Here is a 19529-nt window from a genome sequence, read left to right as displayed (position 1 = left end):
AATTCGTCCTCCTCTGGAAGTTACAAAAAAGACAAATTTAGATTGCATTTGAACTATTACTTTTGTCAGAAAATTTGTCTTTTTTGTAACTTCCAGAGGAGGACGAATTTGACCCTAAAATTTTATATATAGATGAAGTAGGTTGAGATGCACATTTAAGATTTTTTTCAGAATTTTTTGAGATTTTTTTTAGTTGGATTGCACGGTGATTGCACCATAAGCTTGATTGCACAGATATGTCTCCGTGTTTCTCCGTCTGCCGTGGCACGCCCTGCGCGGAGCCTGTGGGCCGGCCGATTTTTTTGGCACTTTACATGATGTGACAATGTTTTAATAAGAAATGAGTTTCTAGATATGAAACTCTTTTGACAAAATTATCAACTCTCCGAGTCATGAAATTACTACCTCCGTTTTTGTTTACTTGTCACCGAACTTTTACTATAGCAATTTTAATTGACCATATGTTTTTTCTGTAAAAGATTTTTAGATACATCATGTTTTCACATATATGATTCTTCATTGAACATACTTCATTAGTGTTATATACATTGAAGTATCTAAGATTTTTTAGAAGAAAAAACGGATGGTCAAATTTGCTACAGTAAATGGTTGGTGACAAGTAAACGAAAATAGAGGGAAGTAAATATCTATGAAACCAAAAAATAAAAATTTTCATCAAGAGTGTGTTGTTCATCCGAGTTTCATTTCATTCTATATAAAAATCTACTAATAATTATAATACAAAATAAGTACCATTACATTGATTATAAAATTTATATTTCATTACGGACTTAGTTGGAAATATAAAAATTAATACACTACTACAGATTGCATTTTTAGGGGCGGCTGTTGAGCATTTGTAGGGACGGTTTGGCCATCCGTCCCTAAGCAACCATATTTAAAAATGACCCCTCTGTAGGGCGGCTCGGAAATTAAGCCACCCCTACAAATCGATTTCTAGGGACGGCTAGCCAACCACTCCTACAAATTATTTCTAGATTTCAAGATAAAAATAACAAAATATTTTTTAATCAGAATAGGCCCTCACCGGTCAGCCACCCGCGTGCTTCGCGGCCATGGTGGTTCGAATCCACGACCTCACTCTCGCATGTAGTGCCCTCTACCACTGCACCTCACACTCACTAGTGTCCATATCCTTGTTGACACTGTTTTTTGACACGTGTCAAGGAAGGTGATTTTTGCGAAGAGAAGGTGGCTGATTTGGAAGAAACTAAAAGATGCACAGGGTTAAAATCGGCCGATGGAGTCCGTCCGATGGGTCAAAGAAATATGCCTCGAAGATGCTGATTCGTCCGCTTTGGTACTCGGCCGATCAAGAGTTGCCGATGAAGTCAAGGAAGGAGGAGAGAATCCGGACTCTACGAGAATCTTGATGATTCGGTTGTAGTATTTAGAATAGTTTATCTTTAGTAAGTATTTTCTTTAGAATCAAGTAATGTTTGCCGTAATCGGCTAGGACTTGATAGCGCTAGGCTATAAATATCAGTTGTAAGGGACCGGAAAAACTTGATACACATCCAATACAATAAAACTTGATCAAGGATGTCTCACATTCGAGCGACTTGATTTGCTGGTGAGTTTTCGTTTTACATAGTATATTTAAGCTTTAGCTACCGGGCGCATCACTGTGGTTTCGTTCAAATCTATTCAAAAGTTATCGAGTTTATCTAGGCTTTGACTTCCGGGCATATCGCTGTCGTCTCATCTAGATTTATTCATCAATTATCAATATCAGCTAGATTTGTAGGTTTTCCTACGCTTTTTGGCCATTATCATATCTAAAAACATATCTGATCGGCTTTAGGTTTTGCAGTAACACTTTGTTATTTCAAGAGCCGGTTTAGATCTGTTTTTAGCTCGCATCATCTGAGTTACACATTCGTAGCTTAGATCTTGTCATACACACACGATCGGCTGTTCAGAGCCGGTTTTGTCGTTTAGTGCATCGGCTGATCCTGCCGATGCGCTTGTTTATTACACGCCTGCATTTAATATCCTTTTGTCGTCTATAGTATCAGCAAAGCTTGCCGATACGCCCATCTGAGAGATATTCGGAATCCCAGCCGATACGCTCTCGAATTTGACTCTGTTTTCTCCCTTGTCAATTTCAGGTTAAATTGACTGGCACGCTTGGTTCACTTTTCGTGCTTGGCGAACACTTGCCCTCGGATTCCAGTGTGTTGATTTTTGCGTCAACAATCCTATTTCGGTTCCCCCACATATTATACTAAACCGAGTGTAGACTGATTGCTTGAGGCCCTAAATAAATTCAAATGAAAAACTTGTGAACTATAAAATTTCATAAATTTTCAAGATCTATAACTTTCATTTAGGAAGTTTCTCCATTCGAGGTCGTTTACAAAATTTAAATTTCAAATTTCAAAAATTCAAACGTAGTTTTACATGACAAGATGATTTCAAATGAAAACTCATAAACTAGAAAGTTTCATAACTTTTCAAGATATACAATTTTTATTTTTGGTTATTTTTCCATACAAGGCCGTTTGGAAAATTTGAATTTGAAAATTTTGAAATTCAAATGTAGCTTCACATGACAAAATAGTTTTAAATCAAAAACTTGTCAGCTACAAAGTTTCATAACTTCTCAAGATCTACAAAGTTAATTTTGATTGTTTCTCCATCCGAGGTCATTTGAAAATTTCAAATTTTAAATTGGATCAATTCAAACGTAGTTTTCCTTGACAAGATGATTTCAAATGAAAAAGTTGACAATTATAAAATTCTATAACTTCTCAAGATCTACAAAGTTTATTTTGGTCATTTGGTTATTCTTTCAACCGACATGGTGGTTCTAACATTATTTACGAATCTTATATATCTCTTCTAGTTTCATAAACTACAAGAGAGATATGTAAAATTTGAGAACAATGTTACTTTCACTTTGTCATATGAAAAAATGACCAAAACAAAAATTGTGCATCTTGATGAGTTATACAACTTTTTATGTTCATGACTTCTTCAGCCAAAATCGTTTGATGTTTCAAAATGTTGTTCGAAGTTGTTTTTTTTTAAATTTAAATTTTGAAATGTACACAAGATGACCAAAAGTATAGCAGTAAGAACACAATATCTTGACACACCATGATTTTAGAAAATTAGGGAAAAAAACTATCACATTTGGAGTTAGTATGAGGGAGAAAGACTAGTTACAAGTTTTAGCCACAAATTAAAAAGAGAAATAAGTGTTCTTCAACAATTTGAAATTAAATTTCAAACAACATTTTGAAGCATAAAATGAATTCAAATATAAAATTTGTTAACGACAAAGTTTTATAACTCTTCGAGATCTATAACTTTTATTTTGGTCATTTCTCCATCCGAAGGTCATTTTTAAAAAATTCGATTTTTAGTGCCCTACAAATCCGATTTGTAGGGGCGGCTCAATATATAGCCGCCCCTACAAATAGACACCATTTGTAGGGGTAGCTCATAACAAAAACCACCCCTACAAATTTGTAGGGGCGGCTACTCCAGTGGGTCCCGAGACGCCCACCGGAGGGGTTGCTGGTGATGGAGCCACCCCTACAAATAAATGGAGACGTTGCTACAAATCCTTTTCTACATAGTGATACCATCTACTATAGACTCGGTCCAAGGTAAACTAGTTTCACTCAGATGCGTACTATAGTTACATTCTTTTGTGGACGGAGGGAGTAACATTAGTCCAAATTTATTATATGCCAGGAAAGCTTTACATCATTTAGATAAGTGCAAAGATGGTCATCACACATGTGACAATACACACACATTGTACATTCGCTGTAACAAGAATATATATCTCAGAGAAGTGATCCGTAGGTGCCAAAGGAATTTAAACACAAGTTCTACTGTTCCTTGGGCTTGGAGTTGGAGAGTAGGTTAGCATAATCACCAGGGCCATAGACCTCAAACAGTTCAGAGAAGAACCCTTTTTTCCTCCTCGGATTGCACCCCATGTCGCGGCAGAGCTGGTCGTTGTACCAAGTGTGCACGAGCAGGATGCTGGACCGGCGAAAGTATCTTCCAGAGTATCTCTTCATGTACTTCTCCCATTCCAGAACATCCTTCTGCATTGCAGCAACGTTCGGTAGTCTGAAGCCGCCGTCCAAGAAGCGCGCCAACCACTTGGCCCGAATGTCCGACGTGTACATGTTCGCAATGCTCTCGGAATATCCGATCACAGCAAGCTGAGGGATCTTAGGATGTATGCACTCCCTGTTTGTGGAACATGCATGTTTGAAAATTTAGCACGAATTCATAAATGATGGCCAAAGATCCAGAATTCAAATTAGCACAAATAAAATGGTAAGGAAATAAATATATGTACCTGTAGAGAGGCACAGTAGTGGATTCTGACCCAACCGCAACACTCTGGAAGTAGTCTGAAGTGAACATGTCCGTGATCTTGTCGTCGCCCTTGAACCCGGTCCCGAAGATGACGATGTCGCTCTTGACCGGCGACGGCTCGCCCTCCACGAGCACGCCTTCCTTGCTGAAGCTGAACGTCTTGGACTTCTTGAGCACGATGCTGCCTTCTTCGAGCCGCTTGTAGTGGTCCTTGGGCGTGATGGCGATGGTGGCCGCAGCCAGCGCCTCGAACAGGCTGTGGTCAGGCACCATGCCGTGCTTCTTCATCGGGATGGAGTAGTAGCTCTCCCCGAACTTGGAGAAGGCCCACCTCTACACGCACAGTTAAATGAAAACACACGGATTGTTTTTCTGAATTCAGTTCACAAGTTAAATGAAACGCACGGATTGTTTATTTGTGAATTCACTCTGAAAAGTGTATGTGTTTGTTTAATAACTGGATGCATTAGGCATTAGTTTAGTTACCAAGGGAGTCAGAAGGGTGGCCAAGATTGACTGGAGAAGGCCTTCGCCAGGCTTGTGGATGAGGAGTTCAGCGAAACGGTTGAGATAGAGCTTTGAGACGTGGAAGCCCCAGGCGAAGTAGTCCGGTAAGATCCAGTGCTTTGTTCTGACCAGCATTGTACATGGGTGAGCAGTGCCTGCATCACAAATCAACTTAATGCTATCAGAAACTTTAGCTCTAACTAATAACTGTTCAAAATGCTAGCAATATGCGTAGAGCTTCAAATAATAAGGCTGTGACTGAATGGTGAAGTGAAGCAAAGAGGACTATGATACGTACCATTTACTTCGGCACATTCAGCGGCAATATCAAGTGCTGATTTCAAGTAGCCAACGACAGTCACACGCTTGCCCCTGATCATCTCCTTAGCTTTACTTGTGCCCATTTTGGCATAGTCCATGGAGTGGATGACCTGCCCATCAAATGCTTCTGGACCTTTGCCTTCTGGGAATGTGGGTATGTTGGGCACACCACTGAACCTCCCCATGCAAAGAACGACAAAGTCTGCTTTGTGTGTCTGCAGAAAGGTAAAAAAAAAAAGGATTATACTACCGTCTGTATGTAATCATGCATACTCCTTCGTTCTTGTTTGTAGGCTCAAGGGCTCAAGTTCAAAATTCTATTCCTAGGTGCGTTATGGTCTCTTGGGTTGCCACAAACTGTAGGCTGGGTTGTATATGAGCCAAATCAGGCCCTGTTTTGAATCACCTATAGTACTAGTCGTTACTCTAAATTTTTCTAAAGTTTAGTTAGTCTTGTTTCATGCATGAACTAGTAGTTACTCCCCCCGTTTCAAATTATAGTTCGATTGACTTTTTCAACCCCAAGTTTGACCACTCGTCTTATTCAAAAAAAAATTATGCAAATATAGTCAAATTTAAGTCATTCTTAAAAGAACTTTTATTAATAAAACATGACACAACAAAATAAACGATATTTTGTACAAATTTTTGAATAAGATGAGTGGTCAAACTTAGGATTGAAAAAATCAAATGAACTATAATTTGGAATGGGTTTACTATTATTTAACCCACTTTAACTTGCCTTTGCCAACTAGTGAACTAACTAGTCGTTGTTAGTTAGGGTGTCGACTAAACATTAGTCCTTTACGCCATTAGTACACCCATTTAGATGGCTTAAGACTAAATTTTAGATGACTAAACTTTAGTTCTGTTTTGGTATCCAAACACAGTGCTCTCTACTACATGTGTTCAGTTATGCAGAGAAGAGATGAATTTTGTTGGGTTGTGTACATATTAGTTACGTCATACCCATATGGATATGTTTATTTATATCCATGTACATATCCATAACTGAACAGATATGGATATGCTGACGCAACAACCATTCGGACATTGTTGTCACACGAAAAATTACCTTTCCAAAATATGGATATGGACATCTAGTTGAATTCTTTTCAGGGATAATATTGTTTTTTAAGGAAACTTTCAGGGATGATATATTGTATGAGAAATTTTATAATGATTGAAAAAAATAGAAGTCGTCTATTTAATAAAATTCTACAGTGGTGAAGGTAGAAAGTACCCGAAGTACCTAGGATAAAGTACCTAATACTTCCAAAATATGGGAACCAAGTATCAAAAAGTGGGGCCGAATATTAATTTAATTTAATTTTTATAAATACTTTTCATAGATCAACGGTGAGAAAAAAATTCAAGGTAAAAGTACCTGAAAGTACTCATTGGTACTTTACTATCATCGTAAAAGAGCTTACTCTATATTGTATATGGATTTATAGAAATATTTTTCAACCATGATATAGATGTGAGTAAAATATAGTTATATTGTTTTCTTTTGTTCTCTCCCTACACCCGTTCGACCTTATCATCGACTCTTTTGTTGTTTGGTAGTGTACAGGTGTGTACCACATGCATATTTATATAATATAGTCTAGCGACAAAAAAAAGTGAATCCCGTCATGTTCATGTCATCATATAAAAAATTTATCTTGTAATTTTTTTTTGTTGAAGCCGAAGAATATACTCAAACAAAACTAAATAGTAAATACAGTGGATCCCGAATTCAAACTAACTTTCGGCGTTATTATAAGTATTGATCGATATTGAAAAAAACTAGGCGTATAGCCCGTGCATTTGCGCGGCTAGTATTAAAAATTCAAAAATTTACATCTCGTTGTATCCTTACTTAAAGATTATTCTATTTTTTTACCATACATCATCCTGTTTATTATCGTAAATTATGTCTTATTGTTGACTAAAACAATTCAACTATAATCTATCTATAATAACAATTTGATTTGTTGAGCTTTAATAATATTATGCAGATAATTATTTTTATTTTCATTTTATTTTAATTGATTGTTGTTAGCTTTAGTTTTTATTAATAGTATATATTTGTAAGTTGTAACTGATACATAGCTAAATGGTATTTTATATTTAATTTTTTATAATGGCATTGGTGGGTGATTTTTAATTAGGCACAGGAGTTTTTAGGCTAATTTTTATTATAATGGTAGTGGTGGGTAATTTTTATTTTTTTATTTTTTCCGATTAACGTGGAAATTTCTAGGCCTTGAGAGCGAATGTGGAGGCTCCGTTTGTTGGCCAAATAATAAGATAATAGATGACGTTAATTCCGTGTGTTAAGAGAGTAAAGACAGATCTGCGTGATTTATATCTCGGGCAAATGCATGCTCACCGTACCTGAACGTGTCCGTCGGCGTCGGCCACCGACAGGCGCCACTCGCCGGCGCCGGAGCCGAACGCCTGTCCGTTCCCAGCCCACTCCTCCCACGCGGCGATATCCTTTTCGCCGACGCCGTGGTACTCCATGCCGACCACCCGGTGGCCGAAGCGGATGCAGCCGAGCACGCCGAAGTGGCGCGCGTACGCGTCGAGGTACGCCACCACCTGGCGGTGGTTCGGGAACACCTCCGTCACGTTCTCCGGCCATGGGAAGTCGGAGTACTGGTACAGGGGCCGCGGCGTCTGGAGCTCGGTGCACGCCGGCGCGCGCGCCCACACGCCGCCCAGCACGGTGTCCGCCTCGAAGACGGTAGGCCGGCAGCCGAGCTCCACCAGGTGCTTGCACACCGTGAGGCCGCTGACGCCGGCTCCAACGATGACCACCCGCTTGTTCTCCATGCCTGCCGGCGGGCGGCGTCCGGCGTGTGATGCTTGGGTGTGCAGCTAGCTAGCTAGCGCGTGAGGTGAGAAGCGGAAGCTTTTGGCTGGTTGTGAGTGACACGACCCTGATGAGTGAGGTGGCATCTTATAGGAGGTCGGTCTGAGAGCTGTCATCAGAGAAATAATATCATGTCATCATCATTCAGGGCGCACGATTTCAAAGATGCATGCAGTTTCTTGTGTTTGGACAGGGTGTGGCTGGAGGTTCCTTGTGTTTGGACAGGGTATTAGAAAGCAATATTCTAGAGGTAAGATATTATGCGGAGCGATGATTGTACACTACTGTATCTTACTACTAGAAGTCTAGAATATTGTAACTCGTTCTGCATGCTAACTTTTTTCAACAAAATATTGCTACAAAGTCAAACATCTATCTGGGTCCAGGCAGGATCATCAGGGAACACAAAAATCAGAAGAGCGCCGCCAGAGGAGGAGAAGCGAAACTTGTACTGGCTGACTGAATTTTGATTGTCAGCTGTGATGCTTAGCTTAGGCATGTGAACTCTTCCTGAATTTTGATTGTTCAACACACAAAATTAGTACTGATGCGATCATGGAGGGTGAGAGAAGATCTCGTTCCAATCAATGATCTTTACTGAATTACATGTTCCAATCCAAGCAGGCTCAATCCGGCTAGTACCAGTAAATTAGTACTGATGCCCCTACGTTCCTAGCTAGAAGAATAGGTTATTCCCCAGAAGCAACAATTAATTCTTGTCCTCGCCGGGAAACGGAGAGCCTGACGATCAGTGCACGTCCACGCCGCCGATGATGTCGGCGAAGTCGCCCTCGGAGGCGCAGGGGATGGTAAGGCCGCCGCAGCAGTGGTCGAAGCCGAACTCGTCCTCCACCCTCTTCAGCAGCGTCACGAACGCCGGGTGGCTCAGGCACGCCGTCGGGACCACCAGCCGCTTCCGCCCCTCGCCGACGTACACCGCCAGGTGGCCCCTCGGCACGCTCGCCGCCGCCGCCGACGGCGACGACGCCTGGCTCCTCGCCAGGTGCAGCCTCGTCATCAGATGCCCCAGCTTCCCCGCCATCGATCTCTGCCTTTGAGTAGCTACACGAGTCAAAGTTATTCCTTTGCAAAGAACTGAACAAGGCTTCACTAGCTAGTGAACTGCTGCTGCTTGTTTCGATCGCTCAAGAACTGAGGCGCTGTTTAGATCTTTACTCATAAATCCCGCAAATGCAAAAAAAACATCACATTAAATGTATGGAGTATTAAATGAAGTTTATTTACAAAATTTTTTGCATGAATAAGCTGTAAATCGCGAGACGAATCTAATGAGCATATTTAATTCATGATTTGCAACAGTGGTGCTACAGTAACCATCCGCTAATTATGGATTAATTAGCATCATTAGATTCGTCTCGCGATTTACAACTCATCTGTGCAAAAAAAATTATAAATAGACTTCATTTAATACTTCAAATTATTAAAATTCCATGGCAAAAAAAATTTTCGTTGGAACTAAACACGGCGTGAATGGGAGCAGTGTTGCCACTTGCGGTATGTGCACGCTAGCAGTTTCTTGTTGGCAATCAAGCTGGGCACGTCACATGGTCCACTGCACGCATGCCTAAAAGTGTCTTTTCGAGAACTTGCCTGGGCAAGACATGCCTCGTGTATTTTCTTAAAAAAAAACTTTGCCTTCGCAGCATCTATCATCGACATGGGCCCTGTTTGGATTTTAGGGGTAAAGATTTACCCAAAAATAAATATTTTATACCTCACATTTGCCTCTAACTAATTTACCCCATGGGATGTTTGGATTTAGGGGTAAAATGAGGATAAAAGTAGTTGAAATAGCAATCAATGTCTCTCATGTAGTTGAAATAGCAATCAATGTCTCTCATGTACCCAATTTTACCCCAATTTGACACCCTCTAAGGGGTAAAGGAGTAAAGATGGGGCAAATGGGTAAAGGAGCATATTTACTCTACATGTTTGGATTTTTAAAGATAAATGGAAGACAAATTTATCTCTTTTACTCCTTTACCTCACCATCCAAACATGGACATGATCTTGCTGCAAGCAAAATCTCGCTGCAAGCAGCTGCTGGGCCATTGTGTCGCGAGGCAGCAGTACGGATGCGTTGTACGTGTACCTTGCACGGTGAGTGGTCTATTAGAAGCTAGGGTGTCTGGCTAAGCAAGGAGGGGCCCACCACGACCACGACCACAACCAGCTCAAGGTCAGTGTGTCTCTGTCACCATTGGAGCAGGGACCTCACGCTGAATTTACAGCGGAATCGTTGCTTCAGACGGCCGAGAGCAAGCAAGCAACCTGTGTGCTTGCAATCTCTGCCATCGATCTACGCACGGAATGATATCATCTGCACTACTGTACAGAGATGGAGATTGTCAGATTGAAGAGTGTGTCGTGTGCAAACTGTCTGAATTTTTTAGGGCCTGCACACGAATGGGCTGCGTGAAGCAAGGAGCAGGCCGAGTCATCGGCACATGGGGTCTGTGCATCCTCGAGCTCCAAAGTTGTTGAGCTCACTGTGCCTCCATGCCGTGCTGATGGAAACCAGCGGCGACGAGATCAAACTTCACGTGGATCGTCGTCCCCACAAGGTAGGTGGCGAAAAAAAAAAACTTAGCTGATGACAGGGGCGGCTACCTTGATCACTTGGTGAGAAGAGTCGTCGATAGGCGGATTTCCTGAAGGAAGATTCGATATGGAGCACCAGGACCGGGATCAAGAAGGCAAGAACACAAGAACAAGACTAAAGTCGTGTTTGGTTGCCTCCCGTAAAATTTTTGAAAAGACATCTTTCTACATTTGAAGTACTAAACATAGACTAATCACAAAAATAATTACAGAACTTGTTTGTAAATCGCGAGACAAATCTAATGGACCTAATTAATATGTCATTAGAGATTATTTACTGTAGCAATATGTTTTTTATTTCGTCTAGATTTAAGCCTCCATACATGTGCCGGAATTTTTTTTTTGAAATTTTGGTTTTTGCAACCAAACACGGCCTAAGTAAATGGGTCTGACTTCTGCCTGCTATGAGACCGGAGCATCAGAATGCAGCGGCGGAAACAGAGTTAAAAGTTAGAGGGGTTTGGTTTTTTCTCCTTCTTATCTCCATTCATTTGTTCTCTTTTTCTTCATATTTTTTCTCTTTTCCTCACATCTTTAATTTTTTTTATTTTCATGAGCTTTTTGGTAATAGGGGGGCTAGAGCCCCCTAGCCCCCTATAAATCCGCCCCTGACTGCCAGAGCCGTCGGCAAGGTGAACAAAACTCAGGGTCGTCTATATGCACAGCGAAAGGGCGAGCCCCCCGATGCGGAACACACGCGGATAATCCGTAGTGATGGTAGTATAGCCAGCAGTTTGCTATCACCGTCTTCCCCACTAGCTTGGGGATAAATCCCATGTGTGTCACATGATACGCTCTCCTGTAGGGCCTCTCAGCCTAGAGCGCACGTACGTCGGGATGAGGAATGCAACGGTAACAACCGAGCTAAGCAGCGTCCCAAGTGCCATAGCCACCTCTGGATTATTCACCCAAGAGTGAGTGCCGGTTATACTGTACTAAGCGAGTGGCTTCTTCCAAGTACTAGCAGTGGTGTGTGTGGCTTTGTGAATGGAGCGTGGCAAGTGGAGTTCTCAATCCGCCGAAATGAAATGAATTGTACTCCAAAATTTAGCCCCGAATTTAGTTTGTGTTAATGCAATCAAAATTTAGGTGCTACATGCTTCAGCTTACTCAAAATAACCTACCGAAGAAAAAGTGAGGTGACGTGGAATAGAAGGGGCATGTGCCCCACCCCCCAACATCAAACTACGGGCATGTTATTCAGATAAGTATGGATGATTGTTAGGTGCATGGAATAGAAAGACTAAATATGGTGAAAAAATTGAGTGAGGACGGTCCCCAAAGCTCTCACAGAGGATGGTCCGCCAAAGATCTACAGGCGCGGAAAACTCTGATGTTTTCTCTCTCTCCAGCACCGTAGCACAGGCCTCCGTTAGTGATCTTTTTAGTGAATCCAAGCTGGTGGATCCCACACTAACTGCATATGCTATAGTCGCATTTTTTTGGACAAATTTCAAATAATCTTAGAATTGCTTTTTTTTCATGGATGGAGTATAAATTAACTAGACGAGGCAGCCTTTAAAAAGGAAGATGATATCTTCATCAGCAACGCGTAGAAAAAATCCATTCTCGATAAATGAAACCAGTCAATCATTTAAGTATTAGTCCCCTATGCTATTTCTTAGCTTGTTCTTCATGAAATTCAAAGCTGAAAAATACCCTTTCAACACTCGCTGTTTGCAACTGGTAGCAGCAACACTAATTTCAAATGCTTGTAGACATATGAGTGAATTGTATGTTTATCTTTCAACAAGTAAGACTGAAAGCTCGACACTATTCTTCAAGTCCAGAGGGGAACAAGTGTATATACATGTATACCTATTATTGAGTATCCATTCTCTTATTTAAATTCAAATAGATATTATTTGACCTAGTTACATGTATACCTATATGTATATACATACTTACTGAATTTTTGTTATCCAAATTATTGGGTATACATCTGTACATCCATGCACCTATACTAGTCCCGCCACTGCATGTACATGACTTGGTGTATATTGCGAAGATCATGTAATCATATTTTTCGATTTTTCTCAGATTCATTACTCAATTGATGTTCTTACTTTTGTTTTCATCTGACCGTGGTGAGGCAGCACCACACCAATATTTTTTTTTCTTCAACCGATGTTCTTTTCCCCAGCGCCTCTTTATCGATAATCGACTAGTTTGAAGTATGTCTTCACCCATTATTTTGTAGACTTGTCCACACCACATGGCTTTATTTAGGGCGCCTTTGGCAGGGCTCAGCGCTGCCAAATGGGTGCGCTGACGACGGGAGCGCTCCAGAGAGCTGGAGCTCTTTTCCCAGCTGCTTCGACGGGGCCAGTGGAGCCAGAAAACATGGCTTCACCAGCTCCGGCTCCAGCTCCACCGGTTGGAGGAGCCCTCCCAAACGGGGCCTTAATCGGTGCCTCGTGGCTTCACCTCATTGGTTTAAAAAATTGATGTATTTCAAAGACGCCTGACGTGGGGCAGGAGGAGACACAGCGAGTAGGGTACAAACCTAAGAAGGCCTTGGGCTGACATTTGTGCTGGTGATCATGGCCCAGCAGGAGGAGTTGAAGCCCAGGACTCCAGAAGTATAAGGAATCATCAGGAGTAAGAAGAATTGAAGCCCGCTTGGCATGGCCGAAGAAAATGTTTTCCCGGACCGGGGCAGATCACCACACCACCGGCCTGACCTGAAACGAAACAGTCTTCCCTCTGCGGGGAGCTCCAGCCTCCAGAACACACTCAGCTCACAGCTCAGCTGCCCCCCGTCCCCACTCCCCAGCACAATTGCTGCTAGTAGCTTCGACCCGCGGCCTCATCTTTGCCTGCTTGGCAGCTCGATCGGTGGACTGTCCACCCAGAAACCGCTGACGCCCAGAGGCGCCCAAGAGGAAGTGTTGGTGGTGGTAGCTAAAAGGGCCGGCACGCCGGCTGCCGCGGGCAGGCCGCACGGTCGGCATGGCCGAGCATGAGCAGGCTCGGCTAGGCAGAGCTGCCTGCCCGGCTGCAGAGTAAAAGGTCCACCAGGACTCGAGGACGAATGGACGATGGCTCGATGAGGATGAGGATTGAGGCCGGCCGGAGCTGGTGGATCTTTCATCTTTGCCTGCCGGTCGGGTGGGCCTCCATGTTTCGACGGATTAAGGCTGCAGATTACGCTACGCGTGCCTGCTTCATTCCACATCTGCTGCTGCTGCTGCTACTACCTAGTACTCTTTGCTTTTCCATGGGACCGGAACTGCAAGGCCGGAACGAGGCCTGAACGACCGGGCCGGCCGGCCGTGGAGGCGCTGCCTCGCTCGACCTCGACTCGATCGTGCCGTGGCATCGCCGGCGCCGTCGGCCCCACCGGCTCCGTCAGCCATCAGGCATCGATCAGCAGGTGGACCCGTGGCGGGCACTTGCCAGTTGCCAAGCAGGCCGACAGAAAGCGGGCGCCAGCTGATCAGCTAGCTCGGTGGTCTCTCTCTCCACCCGAGCGGGTGCCGACCAGGGGCCGTGCCCGCGTGCCCTGCTTGGCTGGCTGGGCGCAGGTCCAGAGAGAGAGAGGGAGCGCGTGGCGCGCCGGAGCCAGGAATTCAGCCCGGCGGGCACATGCCGTCGGCGTGCTCCCTGCTCAGCCCGGTCGCTTGCTTGCTTCACGCAAAGCACGCGACGCTGCCACGCACCAGGCAGCCTGGAGTGCTGCCGGCCCCCGAAACCCGAGTGCCGCCGGCCCCCGGCGACCGACCGGCCGGCTGCAAAGCGGGAGCCCAACGACCAACTGCCCGGCCTCGCCCGGGAATTGATGGGGATTGATGAGGCCATCGATTGGGGCCTGATTGCCTCCAACGGGACCGGCGCCGCCGGACGCACGCCACCGCCGGGCCGGAGCACGGCACGACACCCAATGGGCAATTCTAGGAGCTCTCAGCTCACATGCCAAGGCCAGAACCTGCGCTGACGACGCTACGAGTAGCTAGCTGTCCACACCACAACGAGCCTACCACCCCTGTGCCCTCCGCTCTGTGCGACTGTGCCCTCCCTCTCCTCTTCGGGGGGTGTTGCCGTGTGGGTGGAGCGACACGGGGAACGGCCGCCCCTGCACTGTAGCTACACAGGGCCGGGCCGGGTCGGCCTCCACCGCCACACTCTAGTATGCGCGCCACGTGGCATGCTCGGGCTACAGCCGAAGGATCGGCCCCGCGGGGGGGGCGGGGGGCGCCAAAGAGCACAGGACAGGACAGGCCCGCGATTTGAACACGCCTGACGCGCGGCGGGGGTGGGGGGGGGGGCTCCCCGCTCTCGCAGGTGTCGTGGCCTCGGGCTCCGCGGCGGTTTTGGCGCCAACGCCCGCCCGCGCGCGCCGGGGAGCCGAGGCGTTTTTGGCGCCAAGCAAGAGCAGGAGCAGCAGGCAGACGCGGGCTGTCCGTGGGCCGTCTGGCGGGGGTCAAAGATGGATCGGGATTGGATCCTGCCGCCCTGGCCCGCGCCCGTCGTCCTGTCTTGTCCGGGGGGACCACGGGCCACCGGCCCACCGCCCGGCCGTGGCCTCGCCGGCGCGGTCCGCGCCGCCCGTGCTATCGGGATCCACACCTGGCCAGCGCTACTCGCTCGCCTACTACGCCAAGCCACAACGACCACTGCAGGCGGCGGCAGCTGCTGAATAGTGATCGAGGCCATGTTTAGTTGTCTTCAAAATTTTACAAGATTCTCCCTCGAATGTTTTAACACATGCATAAAATATTAAATATAATTAAATAAAATAATTAATTACATAGTTTATTTATAATTTGCGAGACGAGTCTTTTAAGTCTAATTAATCGATGGCGGAATAATAATTACTAAATACAAACGAAAGTGTTATAGTATTTTACACCAAAAAATTTACGCAGCCGACCAGTCGAACACTGTATCGTCTGCGACGGCGAGCGATCGCGTCGATGCCCGCGGATGTCCGCCGATGCCGGAATTCGTCCGCGCCGTGGCCCACAGCTGTGACGCGGCGCGTCTACGTGGCGAGGAACCAACCAACGCCGCCCGCCGCGAGATCAGAGGCCCGGCGGCCGCGCGTCCGATCCGCCGCCGGAGTGGCCGACGCGTGGTGAGTAGTAGTAGCTCGTAGCTAGCACTCCATGCCAAAATCATGGCCGGCCGCGCATTCATGCCGATCCACCGCGCCGGCTCGGACGTCGCGGCCGATCTCGAGTCCCCCCGGGCCTTTCGCGCCAAGCCACTTGAAAACATTCTCTTTCTTTTGTTGGTTCTTTTTTTTTCACATAAAAAAGGGCTTGGCGGCTTGCGTTTAGCATGCGGTACCTCCGGCTTGGCTGGGACCCTGGGAGAGCAGCAGCCCTTGAGCACTCGAGGAGGCGCACGACGAGCGTTCAGTGTGCGTGTGAACTCACATCTAAAATTCTACTACTCCCACTACAAAGCTGACGTGGCCGAGACGTGCTGCAAGCCCGGGACCTAGTGAAACCGTGCTCAAAACTTGAGCCTTGACGAACTAGTCACACCCCTTTTTTCTAAAAAAAAAAACAAACGAGAAACAGTAAGAAGAAATTTGGTTTGTCAACAAGTTTAAAGTAGCGGGATCATTGGCCCGGAGAGAGTTGAAAGCAGACGCGAGTCAAACGATAAACAACAAGTGTGTTCCGAAAGTCAGCTATGATTTGCTCGGGCTAGGAGGAGGCTGCAGCGTTCTGATCTGTTTCCGTCGGAAATGAAATGTTTTGTATTTTCAAAAAAGAAAGAAAGAAATGAAATGTTTTGGTGCACGGCTGAGCAGTGGTGGTGGGCCGCTCCAGCTCCGGTCAGACAGGGAGCCCGTCCACGGCTTGACGCCGGTGAGGTGAGAACGTGACCGCTGCCCAGCCGAGCGGCAGGTTTGACTTTTCAGGTCCCGAGGTACTGGCGCCACCACGTGTCGCCCGCCTCCCGACTCCCGAGGCAGCAAAAGTTCCCTGCTCCACCACCACCAGTCCACCACCGGGGATGTCTCCAGTGCTCCCAGCCCATGAGGTGCTCCCATGCTCCCATTAAAAAAATACAAAGAAAAAGTTCTTGGTAAATTCAACAAAAAATATGTGTGGATACATGATTACAGGTTCTACATTGTTGCAAAATTCCAAGTCCAACGAACTTTTGTGTAAAGAGTAACAAAAAAGACAAAATCAGCATGTTGTTAGCGGGCACGATAAACAGTAAAAACGGACCCGTTTACATGCTGATTTTGTCTTATTCCTTGCTCCGTGCACAAATATTCATTGGATCTGAAATTTTGCAACAATGTAGAGAATGGAATCATCTATCCACATATTTTTGGTTGAATTTACCGTGCACTTTTCCTTTGCATTTTTTTGTGGGAGCATGGGAGTACCTATGGGTGCGGGAGCACCGGAGACGTTCTCGTCCACCACCGTCTCGGTGGGAGGCAGCCAGCCCAGACAGTGCGGGGATCACGTGGCGACCGACGCGCGCGCGCGCGCACGTCACCGCCGCCGCGCCGGTCACGCCACGCCTCGCCCGCGCGTGGTGCGCCGCACGTCGCCGCCGCCCCACCCCTCCGCCGCGCCAACGGACGGGCGGGCGGGCACGTGACGGATCCCCGCCGGATCTCGGAAATCGCTTACCAAAACACCACGTCGCCGCACGGAAGCTAAGGCCCTGTTTAGCGCAGATTTTTTTTCATTGGAATCTTACTAATTTAAAATACTAAATGAAGTCTATTTACAAAACTTTTTTCACAGATGGATTGTAAATCACGAGACGAATCTAATAATTAATTAATAATTAGCGAATGGTTATTGTAGCATTACTGTTGTAAATCATGGATTAAGTAGGCTCATTAGAATCGTCTCGCGATTTACAGCCCATCTATACAAAAAGTTTTGTAAATAGATTTCATTTAGTACTCAATGCATGTGTCAAAAACTTCGATGTCACGGTTTTTTTATATTTACGGGATTTATAGGGTGGAAAATAAACAGGGCCTAAGGGCCTAAAGCTAGTAAGTAGCTCGCGCGGCCGCGTCGTGCCCGCCCACGCACCGCACCGCAGGCACGCACCCGCACGACCGCACGTTCCGGCACTGCCTGCGCGTGTCGGTGCGATCCGATCCGACGGCCGGGTCCCCGACACGCTCGGCCGCGGCGGATCAGCCGCCGATTCAATGTCCGGCCCGGCGCCGGCGCCGGCGCCGGCACACCGTGTGCTCGTCGACTCCGGTCACGTGACCACTCGCCCCCGCCATTAATGGCCGTCACGGCGCGAGCGAGCACGCCGCCGACGCTGCGCGCGCGCGGGGCATGCATGGATGCGCCGCATTTAATTCTGCCGATCATGGTGGGGGCGTGCGCGTGGGGCCGCACGCGGCGGCGGTACGGCGTCGCATGATCTCCCCTCCGCTTGGCGCGCCATGAATGCGCCACCACTGGATCCGTCCAAATCCACCGCCGCGCGCCGGGAGAGGGGACGCCGCATTAACTCCTCACGCCCCGTACCTGCTACCACTGCTACGTACACTACGTACAGTACCCGAGTACCGTACGTGCCCCCCGCGAGCGATCCAACCGTAGGATTTCGCGGCCATTTCAACTGAGCATGTAGCGATTGCACCAAATCTTTTTTTTTTTCTTTCTTCCGCCCTGCGAAACGGGAGAGCTTTTAAACCCAGTTTGTTTCGGCTTCTCATCGATTTTGAAGGTTCAATAGTGAGTTATCAAACTTTTGTTTTCACAAAATCGAGCGTTTATAATCAGCCAGAAGTAGAACACTAAACGGGACTCTTGTTTTAGTCAAGGAATGCCATGGAAACAAATCTATTTCTAGCTCAGTTTCACTCAAGGAATGCTACTGCAGCAAATCTATTTATGGCTTACGAGTTAGTATCAGCTCAATGTCATACGGATTCGAACAGGATTTTAGAACAGAGTGAGTACTTTTCTGAACCCTTCTAGTTTTTGTTCAATTTTTTTGGCCGTATAAAATCCTAAACCGACCTTTGTGAGTACATTTTGAAATTTGACTTGTCGGGTACCACGATTAGGGACATCCTAATCGGGTACTAAGATCACCCTAAAAAACGCAAACACGTGTTAAGGCAACTGGGCCCGCGAAGGCCCACGGCCTTCTTCCAATCTGGAAGAAAGTAAAGGACTCAAACAAGCCCACGGGACGATCTCCGCCTCACTGAGGGCTCTCATCAGGGCCCTCGACTGCGCCCCGCATCTCCGCCTCGCTCGAGGGTAGCGAATCTACCCTCGAGCGGGCAAACCATCTACGCCTCGCTCGAGGGCAGCGAACCTCCCTCGAGCGGGCAAACCACCTCCGCCTCCCTCGAGGGCAGCGAACCTCCATCGAGCGGGTAACTCATCCCCGCCTCCCTCGAGGCCATCCCTCGGCGTAAGGGACAAACGACCCCGCCGCTCAACCGCACGCCGTACGGAGGCATTGAATGCCAACCACTCCTCCACAGTGCTCAGGACAGGCGGCGTCAGGCCGCCATTCCCCGTAGTGGCTGTGACCGGAGTCCCATCCGCCAACTCCGGTCACTGCTCCGCCATCCCGGACGCTGTGGCAACACTGTGGACCTGCGACGCGGGACAAGACGGGCTCGGCACTGCTCCCGTTACAATTCCGCCTACTCCGGCTGACCGGACTCCACCTCACCATACGTATGACCCCGGACCCACCCCCTGCTCGGGAAGGGGTCCGGCGTCGCCACACGCCCCTCAAGGAGGGACGCTCAGCACTCGCAGCCGGAGTCCCGGACCCCCCCTCGAGGGGTCCGGGACCTCCACGTGTCTCCCGGACTTCCTAGTGTGCACGCCTGCACTCCGTCCAGGGGGTCCAGGAGCGCCGCGTGCCCCGC

At 46.9% G+C, this 19529-nt stretch overlaps 2 protein-coding genes across 2 annotated transcripts; both read right to left on the bottom strand.

Moving 5' to 3' along the window:
* Positions 1–3689: 3689 nt before the first annotated feature.
* Positions 3690–8257, bottom strand: LOC120711223 (probable flavin-containing monooxygenase 1). The gene is made up of 5 exons (XM_039996684.1): positions 7579–8257; positions 5174–5411; positions 4855–5030; positions 4349–4701; positions 3690–4236 (listed from the first exon to the last, which is right to left on the bottom strand). Exons 1-5 carry the CDS (start codon positions 8017–8019, stop codon positions 3867–3869), a joined length of 1578 nt encoding a protein of 525 aa, XP_039852618.1. The 5' UTR covers positions 8020–8257; the 3' UTR covers positions 3690–3866.
* Positions 8258–8617: 360 nt separating this feature from the next.
* LOC120711228 (auxin-induced protein 15A-like) lies at positions 8618–9181 on the bottom strand. Its single transcript, XM_039996691.1, has one exon. It carries the CDS (start codon positions 9099–9101, stop codon positions 8808–8810), a length of 294 nt encoding a protein of 97 aa, XP_039852625.1. The 5' UTR covers positions 9102–9181; the 3' UTR covers positions 8618–8807.
* Between the last annotated feature and the right edge of the window lie 10348 nt (positions 9182–19529).

Source organism: Panicum virgatum, chromosome 6K, assembly GCF_016808335.1.
Source record: "Panicum virgatum strain AP13 chromosome 6K, P.virgatum_v5, whole genome shotgun sequence".
Taxonomy (NCBI): Eukaryota; Viridiplantae; Streptophyta; class Magnoliopsida; order Poales; family Poaceae; genus Panicum; species Panicum virgatum.
The sequence above is the reverse complement of the archived record's forward strand: the minus strand, read 5'-3'. Positions and strand labels throughout refer to the sequence as shown.

Coding starts and splice junctions, on each gene's coding strand:
- LOC120711228 (XM_039996691.1), bottom strand. CDS start 9,101: ATGGCGGGGAAGCTGGGGCATCTGATGACGAGGCTGCACCTGGCGAGG.
- LOC120711223 (XM_039996684.1), bottom strand. CDS start 8,019: ATGGAGAACAAGCGGGTGGTCATCGTTGGAGCCGGCGTCAGCGGCCTC. Junction 5,412..7,578: donor ACGCCGACGGACACGTTCAG/GTACGGTGAGCA, acceptor ACCTTTCTGCAG/ACACACAAAGCAGACTTTGT. Junction 5,031..5,173: donor TGAATGTGCCGAAGTAAATG/GTACGTATCATA, acceptor TTTGTGATGCAG/GCACTGCTCACCCATGTACA.